The 13,782-nt window shown below is 43.3% G+C and overlaps 1 protein-coding gene across 1 annotated transcript in view; it reads left to right on the forward strand.

The window, feature by feature from the left end:
- The first annotated feature begins 3,354 nt into the window (after nucleotides 1–3,354).
- Nucleotides 3,355–13,782, forward strand: part of FAM117B (family with sequence similarity 117 member B) — a 29,143-nt gene continuing 18,715 nt past the window's right edge. The window contains exons 1-2 of the mRNA XM_069022176.1: nucleotides 3,355–4,055; nucleotides 10,971–11,119. Coding sequence (XP_068878277.1) covers nucleotides 3,524–4,055; nucleotides 10,971–11,119 — 681 coding nt within the window. The 5' untranslated portion in view covers nucleotides 3,355–3,523. The remainder of the gene's footprint in view (nucleotides 4,056–10,970; nucleotides 11,120–13,782) is intronic.

The raw sequence follows: 13,782 nt of genomic DNA on the forward strand, positions 1-13,782 counted from the left end.
TATTTGGGGCTGAGGTTTTCTTTTGAGGCTTTGGGTTATTTTGTAATTGAAAAAGACTTTCAAAACTATTTCAAGTTCATAATCCTGCTTTAGCTCTTTCCATTATTTCCATAAGGTGTAGGAGTAAGATCCTGTTGTAACACATTTGTTACAGTTTAAACAAATGAACGTAAGAAGTACACGATGTTTGAGTAGGTCTGAGTACATGACTTTACATGTTGAGCTCTCACGTCTGCTGCGTGCACAGCAATACAACTGATGATGAGCAGTACACATAAATGCTTTGCTTTATATTCTCACAGCAACTGTGTGGAGCAGTGCCACCTCTGCAGTGTGACAATAATGTAGGAAGCACTACAATTGTCACAGGTATCTTCTGCAATCCATGTCGTGACTTGGCTCCATAGCATGCAGTATGAAAATCACTGAATCAGTACCTGTCATTTTTGGCCTCTTCAAAACAGTAACAGGAATAAGAATGCATTCAGAATATTTTGTGCCTTAGAAGTATCTTTATGGCACACTGCTTGCAACTATTGGGAAATACTGCTTCCAGTATTTCTGGTGAGCATAAACTGGGGTGAAAGTCTGCTGCACAGCTGTGCAGGCGCTGGGAGTGGGTGCTGTCACAGCAGGAAGAACTGCATCTTCTGCTCTTCACTGAAAATTGCAGCAAAGAAGTGAAACAAATGCTGCATAAATTAACCTTCTTTAGGGTAACTGTGCACTGTTCTGGGCTGCTGTTGTGGTTTAACCTGTCAGGCAGCTGACAGGTTAACCCCACACAGCTGCTCTCTCGCTCTTTCCCAGTGGGTGGGGGAAGTGAACTAGGGGGAAAAAAAGAGTAAAATTTGTGGGTTGGGATACAGACAGTTTAATAGGGCATATGATGATAATAGATACTAATATAATATATTAGATATTATAGAGATACAATATATAGAGCTATATATTATAGATAGATAACAATATTAGAAGAATACAGAAAGCAAGTGATGCACACTGCAATTGCTCACTACCCACCAACCAAAGCCCAGCCAGTCCCAGAGCAGCAGCCCCCAGCCAGCTTTCCCCCTCGTTCATATGCTGAGCTTGCTGCTGTGTGGTGCAGAACATCCCTTTGGGGTCAGCTGTCCTGCCTGTGTTCCCCCAGCCTCTTGTGCCCCCCAGCCTCCTTGCTGTGGGACTGGGTGAGAAGCTGAAAAGTCCACATCTCCCCTGGTGCTTTCTGCTAGCAGCTCCAGGTAGGGCTGTTCTCCAGCTGTGGTGTTCTGCTAGTTGGTGAAAACATAGCTATTATTTTGTTGATCACCTCCCTTGGGATCTGACAATGTCCATCTTGCCATTTAGTTCCTAAAAATGTATTCTCCTTGTCCCTTGACCTTACTTTGAGTTATGGCAAAACTGGCTTTTGGAAGGTTTCAGACTCTTTTCTTCCTCTTCTCAAAAACTTCTTTTGCTGTGTTGCCCCACAGATGAGTCACAGAAACTGCTGAAGGACAAAGCAGCAGACAGGTTCCATTTATTTCTCCAGACATGCTGCGTGCTGGTTTTCTACTTCCTGGGTATTGACCCATGGAGAGCTTTAAAGCTGAGGTTCTTTTTCAATATATACATGGAGTCACTGAGGGAATTACGAGATCCCTTCACCCCCAATGACAGCAGTACACAGCTTATACTGTTCTCTGCCTCTCAGACATCCCCAGTGAGGAGAGCACTGTCTCCCAGATATTTCATTTATTATGGGTTATCTGGTGATTTTGGTGCCTTGCCAAATTGTACCAGCAGTGCTTGTGATGGCTACAAGAAAAGGACTGGGAAGTGTCCCCATGCATAATTTACAAGATAACATAAGTAAATTGCACAGTTGAAGAAAGGGACATGATAGGACTGATGATGATCTGCCAGGCTTCTGGTGCCTTCGCTTGGCAGCCACTTTCAGGGGTAGCACAGGGTAATTCTTGAGACTGGACACAGCCTCTTGTAGCCAGTTTTGATTGGCCCATGCAGCTTGCCCTCAGGCCATGTTACTAGCATTTACAGTACATGTGAGCAAGCATAATGCCTTTCAAAATAAATGTAATGAATCCAGAATGCAAGAGCTTACTCCACAACACCTCATCACTACATCTGCCCTGTTCTCTTTTGCCAGTCTGATTTCTCATAAAAAGCTCTCAGCTCTGACAAGAGCTTTACCCTTCAAGGCTTTAGGTAGGCCAGTATCCAGGCATCCTTAAGAAAGGCCTGTGTACATAGTCTTGTTTTTCAGGTTTGTTTAACTTGTCAGCCACAAGGATGGAGCTCTTCAAAGGGGAAGTAGGGATTTTTAAGTGAAGTGGGTTTCAATCAGAAACAGCAAAGGAGAGAGAAAAAAACAAACCCAAGCACAACCAAGCTGAACAGAGAGCAATATGTAAATTGGCACACCATTTGTATCATAGCAATGCTTTTCAACTGCAACATGCAACTTGTAGAGCAGTATTGAAAAGAATTTGTGTAAGTTCTGGTAGCTCAGAAGGCATTTGGAATAAAGACAGAAGAAAGGTTTATTGATTCTTTCTAGTGTTGAGGGCGCTAGCGTGTTTGCCTTACATCTAAATAACCAAACACGTGAACTAAGGCCTGTTCCATGCACGTATTCACTGCTCTGCTGTATAAATTTGGTTAAGAGGATGCCAGCAGTTAACAAATATTATTAAAAGATTACAATGAAGATGCAACTAATCTGACCTAAGGGAGGAGAGTAAACACAGCAATTAAGGGAAAAGGGGGTCAAGTCTGCCTGGATATTGCCCACGTCTCTGGTGCCATCACCGGTAACACCGAGCTGGTGGCACAGCGATTGGATAAACCGCTGTGGAGCCCCGTCCCCTCCTGGAGTGCACCCCGGGCTAGAAATAATGGAATAGGGGTAATGGTCCCTTAGAACGGGACCGAGAGGCGGGTGAGCCACTGCCGGCTCGCAGCTCTCCCCGTGGCGGCGGCGCCCCGGCGGTGTGAGGGAGCCGGGAGCGCGCCCCGGCGCTGTGAGGGAGCCGGGAGCGCGCCCCGGCGCTGTGAGGGAGCCGGGAGCGCGCCCCGTTCCCGCCGGGGCCGCCCCGCCGCACGTGCCGGGGGCAGCGCGCGCCCCGCCACCACCCGCGTGCGGCTCTTTAAGCGCTGCCTCCGCCCCGCGCCCCCCCGCACCCTCCGCGCCGGCTCGGCCACTCAGGCGCGCGCCTCGCAGCCAATGGGCGCGCCGTAGCTGCGCGAGCCGAGCGGCGCCGCGCCCAATGGGAGGGCGCGGTGGGCGGGGCGCGCGGCCGGGGCACTATTGTTGATGAGGCGCACGGAGGCTGCGGGTGCAGCGGCGCGGAGGGGACGGGAGTGCGACCGCGACGGGAACGGAAACCGGGACGGGGCTGCGGCGGCCGCCGCCGCCACCTGAGGCGTTGGACCTCGCGAGGAGCGGCCCGCGCCTCGTACCCTTCCGTCCCTTCCCTGCCTCAGGCCGTCTTCCGTGAGCCCCGGCTCCCGACGGATAATGTCCCACCAGCGCGTGAGGCGCGGCGGCTCCCCGACCCCCGCCACCTCCCTGGCGGGGGGAGGCGGCGCGGCGGCGGCGGGCGGCGGAGCAGCGGGAGCGAGCAGCCGCCTCCAGCCCATGCGGGCCACGGTGCCCTTCCAGCTCAAGCAGCAGCAGCAGCAGCAACATGGCAGCCCCACGAGGAGCGGTGGCGGCCCGGGTGCGGGACTCCCACGCGCGGCGCCCCCCGGCAGCGGCGGGCGCGGCGGCCCCGCCACGGCCCCGCCGGGGGGAGCGGGCGGCGGCGGCGGCGCCTCCTCGCGGGGCAGCCCCACGCGTGGCCATGGCGGGGCGAGGGGCAGCCCCCCGCGGCACCACCACCTGCCGCCGCCGCCCCCGCCGCCGCTGCCGGGCTGCGGGCCCTCGCCCTGCTCCTCGCCGGTGCCTCCGCTGCCGGAGGGCAGGGTCCGGCACCACCACCGGCGGCAGTCGCCGGAGCCGGGCAGGAGCTCCCCAGAGAGGAAGAGCCCTAGCTCCCCCGTCTGCAAAGGTGAGCGCCGGGGGGTCCGGGACAGCGGCAAAGGGCACGTCCCCGGCGGCCGGGCCAGGCGCGGGGTGCAGGGCAGGGGCCGGCGGTGCCTCCGAGCGCCTCGTGCCCTGGGGCAGAGCTAGGGACCGGGCTGTGCCCGGGCTGGTGCCCGCCCTGCTCCTTCTGTGGCCGGCGGCAGGGCTTGCCGGGTATGTGCGTGGAAGGGGTCTTTGCTTTTGTTGCTGCTCTGTTGCGCCCTGGCTTTCAGAAGAGGGATAGGGCGCCAAGCGTGCCATGTGGGGGTTGTGACCGCTCCCGTAGTACCGCGAGTACTGCCTCGGGTTGGCAGATGAGGGGGTTTCAGTGGGGTAGATGTCCTTAATGTACTTGGGCACAAGCTTTAGGTGAGTTTGGGGGCTGTTGTGAAGCCTTCACATCTCACCTTTCTGCACACCTCGTGCCGGATGGTGGATGTGGTTGTGATCCAAACAGTGTCCCTGAGCTTGCAATTAAAGAACTGACTAGTGCTGTAGGCATGGCACATAGGTGTAGAACAAAAGTATTCAGTATCTCTCTTAGCAGTTGCTTTCAACATGAACCCTGCAGAAGGATGTGTGTGCTTGAGAGTGATGACATGCTTGTGCTACAGTGACGATAGAAAATAGCGTGGGGATACCATACATTTTGTAGCAAACTGCTTTTTAACTTTTTGAAAAATTAAATAATTCTTATTGGAAATGCTGGCATTTAAGTAATATATGGCATCAGGTTAAGGATAATAGAGGCTGACATATGTAAGTCCTTTTCCTTCTTGGGGTAAAAGTTTTCTCAAAAGTGCATGCATGTGGCTTTGTGTTCATGTCCTCAAATCTGGGGAAAAACGTTACTTTTAAGATACCAAAGCTTGCAGCTACTCTTTTTCATTAAATTGACTGTGGTAATCTAAACAGTAAAGTTGACTAATATGCAGAAGTGTATATGTAGAAATCTAGGACTAGCCCTCCCTTTAACACTTCTGCTTCTCCTTATACTCCTCCCCCTTTCTAAAATAATGATTATGACCAGACCACCGCTTTGGGTTTTTTCTTTTTTCCTATCCTGGCTCTTGAGGAATGATGCTGCCAAATGAGACAGTCATCACCAGTTGGTACAAGACGACTGTGTACCTCCTAGTCTGCTAGTGTAAGAGAGTACTGATAAGATTCTGAGTTAGATTTTTCACTTTGCAGATAAGAGTAATGAGGGGTTTATTAAGGCTATATTATATTATAAGGCTTTGGATCGAGGAATGTGTGTATTCTTCATTTGAGATTCTTGTTAATCAGTAATCTGAAAGACTTTATGCACATCACAAAATCCGGTCTTCTTCCTGTGAGCTTTATAGAAATCTTGCCTAAGGTGCAATCTGCTTGCCTGGAGAATGAGGAAGAGCATGGTTAGCCTTGAGGTCCAGGTTCAAAAACTGTTTGTAAAGGCATGCGTCAGACCACTTAGGGTGGAAAAATTGCACTGTCTTTTAGTCACTGTGGAGAAGCCTGCTGAAACTATGCTGGCCTCTTTACTACTTTGCAGAATTAACATATAGAAAGGAACAAGTCATTTGATTACTGTGTTAAGGTAACTCCAGTAGCTTTTTACAAGATGTGTGAAAACAGGAGAGTGGTGCCCGTTTAATTGCTTCCACATGTTCCAGTTTCTGACTAGTACTTGTATTGGCTCTAAATGCAAACTAAACTCTTTAATAGTGCCTAACATTCATCTTGTGTAGTCCAGTGCTTGATAGAGGCTGAGTTGACTTAACGTTTTTTATCTAAATGAGTAAACAGTGTTAGCTGAGAACATGGAAGTGGAACTTTTTTTGCTAATGAGGCAACGGTTGTGCAGACACACAAGACGCTTGAGGGTATTGGTCAGAATCTGCTGCAGAATAACTTGGGTTTTTCTGTTTCTTGCTTTCAGTTAGTGATGGCTTTTGTTCATTCTGACAGCTGCAGACACATTTTCTCAGATGAAAATGAACCTTGAGGTTAGACAGATGATAGCTTTTTCTGAATTTAGATGCTGGTTGTATCTAAGTTTAAGTTGTATCGAAATATAAGTTTTATACTTCAGGTTCAGTTTCATGTTTTTCAGATTTTCTTTCCTGGGAAGCAGTTGAATAGTTGTGAACTTAGATTTCAGGAGCCTGCTTTACACTTGAGAACCCTAACTTTTGAATTTACAAATGTGACTTTTATGGGTTTGAGGTGTGGTTTTTGGAGGGGTTTTTTAGCCCTTGTTTTCTGATCTGAATTGCTCAACTGAATTCTCTGTTGACTATGGGGTAATTACAAATGGAAGATTCTGTCATACAACTTCTAATTTTCCATGCTTTTCTTGCCACTTCTCTCCCCTCCTCCTAAATATGACCAGGAAGCTAGATCTTGCTACTACCTGCTTTTCATCTTTTACTTTCCCTTTCTGCAGTCTCTAGCAGTTATTTCCCAGAATTCAGCTTCTCATTGCCTTTTAATGTGTTCTGCCCTTCCCATCACTGGTGTGGCCTCGTTTCTACACTGCAGAGTCTGTCCTGCAAGCTCCAATTTTGGTTCAGTTTTCACATATGCCTCTTTAACTGTCTGCAAACCATCCCTTAGAGGACATTGTTTTGACCTCCTAGTACTGTTGCAACATGAGATAGAGCATACACAGTTCTCTATCTTTATTGGTTTTTGCCTTGGTTTATTCACTGAGTAAAGATCTGATGGGATCTTGTTATTTGTGTTCTTATATAAAACACATCTTAGAGGAGTTGAACTGCTCAGCTGCAAAAATGTTACAGTGTACCAGGCTGAGTAAACAAGAAGATCAGGACCAGAGCCATAGCAGTTGTTTACTTTCAGGTGCCTGAAGGTGGTGAGAGAGGAGTTCTCTGCTGGATGCTGGACTTCCTGGTATAGTCCAGTTGACTGTATTGGACATCTAAACTCATTCTGAACATGAAGGAGAAGTTTCTAGGGAAGGGTAATATTAAAGCCTGCTTGTGTGAATGGAAGTGATAAAAATAGTATATGAAGTCTTAGAGGTCAGGTATGAACCTTTTCTTGGAGGTAGAGAGGAAGAAATGGAACTGTATTACACTCAAATTTCACCATAGAATTTATTAGTTTTAATAATTTGTTGACACAATAATAGCTGCAGACCTGTTGACTTTAATGACCAAGGTTTTGCAGTAGTTTTGAAAGATATTACTGTAGGATAAGAGAGAAGGCTTTGTGTACCACTACATTCCTGCACTGCTTACCTAAGCTGTTTAACAAATGGTAGGTGTAAAGAAAGCTAATTCATTTTTGCACCATCATACTGTATGTTTCTTGTGGCCAGCACTTCAGGGGAGTTTATTTGGATTAAAAATATTTTCATTTACTAGAGTTAAGTAACTTGAACATCTTGGGTTTTGTGAGGTTTGGTTTTCTAAAACACCACTAATTCAGTCATTCTTCTACAGTGGGACAATTTTGAATTACTAGTGAACAGTTCTCTTTAAATTTCTGTGAGGATGATAGCCAGGATTATCTTCCAAAGGGAGTATACACAGTTGGGTGGTGTGTCTGTGCTTAGTGCTCTGAGTCTGTTCGGTTCTCTTAATGAAACATGAAAAGTAGGTGGAGTCCCAGAGATCAGTTGTAGTTTTGGGAAAGACGGTTGTGCCAGCTGTGCATGGGAGGGATCCCATGAAGGTCCTTTCTGGGGAAAAGCCTGACCAAAACAGAACAAAAAGGTCAACTGTGTGTATGCCTTGATGCCAGAGGAGTTTGGTCTCACTCCTTCTCACTACTTTGGATAGCCCACTTGTATAAAAAAAAAGCCTCAAGTAGAATTTTGTGAGTTCAGTAGCTTCTTAGGCTTTTCTGCTGCTTGTTTTCTCACAGTATGTGTTAGACGATGTTTCTTTGGTTTCTTTCATACCTTTCAGTTAGTTATTGGTAAGCATCTCTATTTGTTCAATTTTGCTCTTCAGTCCCACTGCTATAGTGCCTGAGCTTACACTGCCTTTGGAGGTGCCTGGCTTTACTCTGCAAGAGGTGTGTGTGATACCAAGTTGCCTGTAGCAACTTCTTTTGGTCACTTGTACAGCAATGACCAGTGAAGACATGGCAACTTGCTTGTTATTTCCCCGCATTATGGACTTCATTGATTTGTTTTGTGTATGTTCTCTTTATTTTTGTTCTATTATTTTGCTTTGTTTGAGACCAGATTGCAGAAAGACTTTTGTTTCTAAATAGATTTATACTAGTGGTGGATGGATAGGAGGGTTGATGTTTGTCACAAATACTGGTTTAGAGAGATAATCAGGCCAATTAAAAGAGATCTAATATTTAAGAAGCGTCTATTTGATGAAACAGCTCCATTGTTTTTCATCAGCCACAGCTGTTGTAACTGTTATCTCTATGGAGGCAGATCTCTTGTTATGTAGGTCACATCAAGAAAAAATAGCAGCTGAACACTTGCTTCAAGTATTGTAGGGGAAAGTGCAATGAAAACATTGTATATGTTCCCACTGAAATGTTTTGAAACAGTAAGAAGGATTGTATAGTAGACTTTGCCAATTAGTATAAAGGGAGGTTGTGAAGGTGGAAAAGTAAGTAAAAACAGATCCAAACATCATTCCCCATCTAAATATAAGTAATTTGAAAACAGAATTTCTTGAATGAATTTTTAAATCAGAGGAAAAGAGAGTCTTTACAGGCTTTGTGCCTTGAAATGAGCAGCTTCCCTTGAACTTAAATAGTAAACAGGCTCTTCAGTTCTCATTCTCTGTTCAGCAAAATAGTCTTTCCAGTTGTTTTTTGGTTTGGTTTTGTTTTTCTTTTTTTTTTGTGGTGGAGAGGAGAGAGTAATAGATTCTGCTTTTCCAGTTCTGAAGCTGTCTGCTGCAGTGGCTTTGCAGATGATGTGGCTGACTACGTACACTTCCTGATTTATAATTTTTTTTCACATCCTTTCTGTTTCCCCTTGGTAAAAAGAGAAAAGCTTCTTGAAGAGGAAGAATGATAACTGAGAAGAAACACAAACAGGGAGAATATGGCAGCTAATTCTAAGACAAATAATATGTTTGATTTAACTTTGGAAGCAAGCATAATTTATAAGGAATGACACATTGTGTTAGCATGCCACATTGTCCTATAGTACACACAAAAGGAATAGTTTTGAAATCTTCTGATACAAACAGACCCTTCAGTGTGCTGATAGTAGTAGTCAGAGAATTTCTTTGACATGGGAGTCTTAAGTGCAAACTCCAAAACATATTTGCTGCTACACCCTGAGAGCAAATCTGCTGAGAGCTCAGTAGTAAGGTTGTATCATTGTTGGTGCTTGTAGAAATAATAAACCAGATGAGGTTTCCTGACTGCTTTGTGTGAGAGTGGCTGATTATAGTGCTAATAATTTTTTTCTTGTAGTTGAATTGAAATATTTCTCACATTTTTACTGTGTACATTTCTAATAAATTCACATGAGGCTATTTAGTGTAGAACATCACTAGATTTAGGTGTTCTCCACTCCATTGAAATCTATACCTAACAAGTTTTATTAGTATTTATCACATGTATTTTTAGTAGATTGCAACAGCTTAGAAATTGAATTTTGGACTTCTGATGTCAGTGGTTTTATTTTCTGACTAGCAGTCGGACACTAACCAGGCACAATTTCCTTTGTAAATGAGTTTATGTATAATACAAATTGCTATGTTATTGATACTTCTAGTGCAGAATTCATCCTAAGGCACAGTGAGGGAGGACACATGACTGAGTTTTTCCAGTGGCCTTTTATAAAGGTTCCATCTAACTTCTGAATCATGCTTGCTGTGTTCTAGCTGTGTATTTTAGGACTTTCTATTCGTTATAGTTAAGATTAATGCACAATTCTTTCAAGTATAATTGAAATTCTTTTTGTGGGGAGTAGATGAGTTGATAGTAAGCTTAGATAATTGTGATCTCAGGATTTGCCTTTTACATCTCAAAATGTGTGAGCATGTATGTGTATCTAAACCCCGGGTCTTTGCTGCTTATCAGTCTCTTAAATTTAACAACCGCAGTTACTGTTCTGAGGAAACTTTCTTCAGTGTTTATTCTTCATAGCTTGCAGTGTAGTCTTTTACTGCCACCTTACTTAAGACATCATTGACAAATGGGACAGATACAAATTTTTATTTTTAACCATATTCTTCCTTCTCATGTTACTTCCTATGGTTGTATTTAACTTTTTTTTTGGTAAGGATTCCTCTTAGTATCTAAATTGTTCTGAAATAGGCTACCAATATAAACACCACAAATGAGGTGTTGCAGAAGATACAGCACCAGGCAAATATGAACATAGTTACCAAGTAGCATGTAAAGGGAGGAGATGTCTCAATTAGCTTGTAAAATGTAAATGACTACCTTATCGAAGTTGACTTCTGAATCTAAGGGTTATGCCATATATCATGTACTGGGTGGTTAGAATATGCTGGTTTATAGTGTCCCTGGAAATAAAGTAGATGAAGGGGTGAAGGGCTAGTGGGATGAACTGTACACTCAGCATTAAATTGAAAAAGTTCACCACAGTTTTTCTTCATTAACCTTTTGTGTGCGTAAACATTGCTATTTTTATTTCTTCTACACCTTCATCATTTAAGAATCAAATGACTGTTAGACTTTTAAAGGAATAAATAGTGGTGTGTGAACACTAATGCAACATTTGTGGCATAAGGATGTTTTTAAAGAAACCATAAAAACAGATTTCAAGCTTATTCAGACTGAATAGAACCTGGAAAAGCAAACTTAATTTCCATATTAGAAGTATCTTGTTGTATACTTAACAGCATAGTTCCAATTTGGGATGATTTCTTGTAGGCTGTTAAAATGGATAAGCTCTCTGTCTTGATTTCTTTGTAATCAAATGTTCTTGCTCTACCAGACAAATCAAGACCACCTTCATCAAGCCCTTCCAGTATTGTTCGCCGGACATCTTCACTGGATACACTTGCTGCTCCATACCTTGCTGGACAGTGGCCTCGTGATAATCATGGACAAGCTGCTCCCTGTATGAGAGACAAAGCCACACAGGTAGGACAGAGTTTTTTGTCTTTGGAGTATGTAAGGGTAAAGACAGGATTTAAATGTGAGAAGCTTTTCCTTTGAAAACATTCACTTTAGCTTTCTTGCTCACAAGTTTCTATTCACTTTCAAATTGCAGGAATCCTACCTTTGCTATTGCACGTGTGAATTATTTGCATTCTTTAAGTAAAGGCTGAGAACTGTAGTATGGTTTAGGTGTTCCACTTCCTTCTTGCCTTGGGAAAACACTAGTGCATTGTACATCTGTATTCTCATTATTCTTAGTGTGCAGTACACTAGATAGCACTGGAATTAAGTACTGTTTACTTTAAATTTATATAGAGAACTTAGTGATGTATCCTTATATGTATGTCTGTCTCCAACTCTTCATCCTCTAATTGTAAAAGCCCTGTAATGTTCATTTGGGTTTTATGCACCAAGGATAGAATTATATGCATTGAAGAACTGCCTCATTGAACTGTGAATGGTGTTGAAATTTAGCTCAACTGGAAAGTATTTAAAAAGTACATGATTTGCCAATAAACATGAGCTGCTTAACAAATTTTCACAAGCTTTAAAGGTTCCGTCCTGTGCCACCTGTAAAAACGGAAACAACAAACAATTGACTGAAGCATGACGTTTGTTTTGGCATTCCCCTTTAAAGGGAGTGTTGTTACATGACATCCCTTCTGTATGCAGAAGTGGTTCAAGATGGAGTGTTTCTTAAAATATCCTAGTGTTTCATTTCTCCTTCTGTGGGTGCAGTCTGGCAGTGGCTTTCTCTAACATGCAGCGTGAAAGAAAGAGGCAAATGTATCAGATTTTAAATCCCTGTTCCTGGAACATGGTTTCAACAAGAAGTCTCCACTAATTCCAAAGAACATAAGCAAGATGCAGTTGGAAGAGGACCTCATAGCATGTGGGGCATCCTTGTGTTTGAACCCCTGTTAGGTTTGGTAACAGTAGCAAAAATGTGTCCACATAGTTTCAGTGTCTGTGGATGGGTAGGTATTGAGCAGATGAGGTGTGCAGTGTTACTGTGTGGCCTTTTGTGGGAAGAGCAGATCAGTAGAGAAGGAAGGTGTTTTGTAGGGAAATATGCCCATCTGGATAAGGTGGAATTAGGAGGTGGTGAAGAAGAAAGGACAGCTGAGGAACACGTTTTCTGTGCAGGCAAATGAATTGGAAAAATGGTTAGAAGACAGGGTGATAAAAGAAAGCACTTTGAAGTAAGAGGAGGAGGATGAAGGAAGGTATGTGATATACAAGGAATGTCTGTACATACTTAGCTATTAAAAAGCATCATTAAAGGGCAGAACTAAACCCCTATGGGTGTCCTAACAATTTATTTTCGTATTTGATTTCTTAGGATAATACCTTTTTCAAAATAATTATATTTCTGTACTGCTGCCAAAGTGTTTGCTATGTTCAGTTGATCTTGTTCAGGTTAGTTTTGATATAATCTGAATAATGGTTGGGCTTTTATAATCTCTGTATTTGCCAGATACCATCCTTTTTGGCTTGCATTTTTCTTTTGCCTTTTTCTCCCAATTCTGGCACATCTAACTGCTGTGGTAGTGGGGCTTTTGTATAGAAGAGGAAATAAATTTGAAAGGTTAATGGGAAGACTGTAAGCGCATTAGATATTTCTGCAGAATGAGTACATTTAGTGGTGATCTATGGTAGTGTATTTCTGAGAGAACTAGAATGATCCATTTGCACTTCCTAATTTAAAATTTATCAAACCAGTAGAAAATTTGGGGCTATAGACATACATCTGTATGTCCAAAGCTGATGTTGATGTGACACTGATGAGATATTATTGATTTTAATCTTCTGATGGGCCTGAGAGCAACCACTGGAGCTAGGGACAAATTTAAAACGTGACTTACAATAGTTAGCTTCTTGAGATAATACAGACTGCCCATTTGTATTGTTCAGCTTTTCTGAAAATGTCTTATTTGGATGAAGTTTCACTTATGAGATACTCTGGTTCCAGTGTGTAATTTCAGATTTCACGAAGTCTGACGTGAAATGTATGTGTTCTGATTTCAAGCCTTTAGAGAACAGGACTTGAATTTATGAAGATGTAAAAGGTTTTCAAGTTGAGTAAGCAGGGTATCTTGATTCTGTGGAGTTATGGCATAGGAAGTAGAGTCATGCAGGAAGCACACTGGGAAGAGACAGCAATTAGTGGCACACTTCAGCTTGCAGGCCTTTCTAGAGATGCCCATGGGTCATAGCTGAGAACTGTGTAAGAGATCCCAGGTCATGCAGACTGTATCTCTATCAGATTCCTCCTTCAATTGAGTATTGTGATGAAACCTGTCTATAAAACTCAACTGAATTATGTACCTGGAAAATATTTGTTGGATGATGAATAGGTGTATTATTGAGCATCCAAGGGTCTGGCTAGGATTCATACCTGCGCATGTTGTTTCAAGTGCTCATAAAACAGGTGTTAGTAATCTTGTCTTTTTGCTTTGAAGGAAACCTGTTTGTCTTAGAACTTAAAATGGGACAATTCCATTGTATTTTTAAAAAATTCTTAAATAATTTGACTGCAAAGTTTTTGCCTCTTAAAACTTTTTTTTTTCAGAAGTGTTCTATTGTCTGTAATAAATTTAGCCTTAAACTAATTTCTTTGTAATTCTAGAAAGGGGGGAGGATGT

Source organism: Aphelocoma coerulescens, chromosome 7 (assembly GCF_041296385.1).
Source record: "Aphelocoma coerulescens isolate FSJ_1873_10779 chromosome 7, UR_Acoe_1.0, whole genome shotgun sequence".
NCBI lineage: Eukaryota > Metazoa > Chordata > Aves > Passeriformes > Corvidae > Aphelocoma > Aphelocoma coerulescens.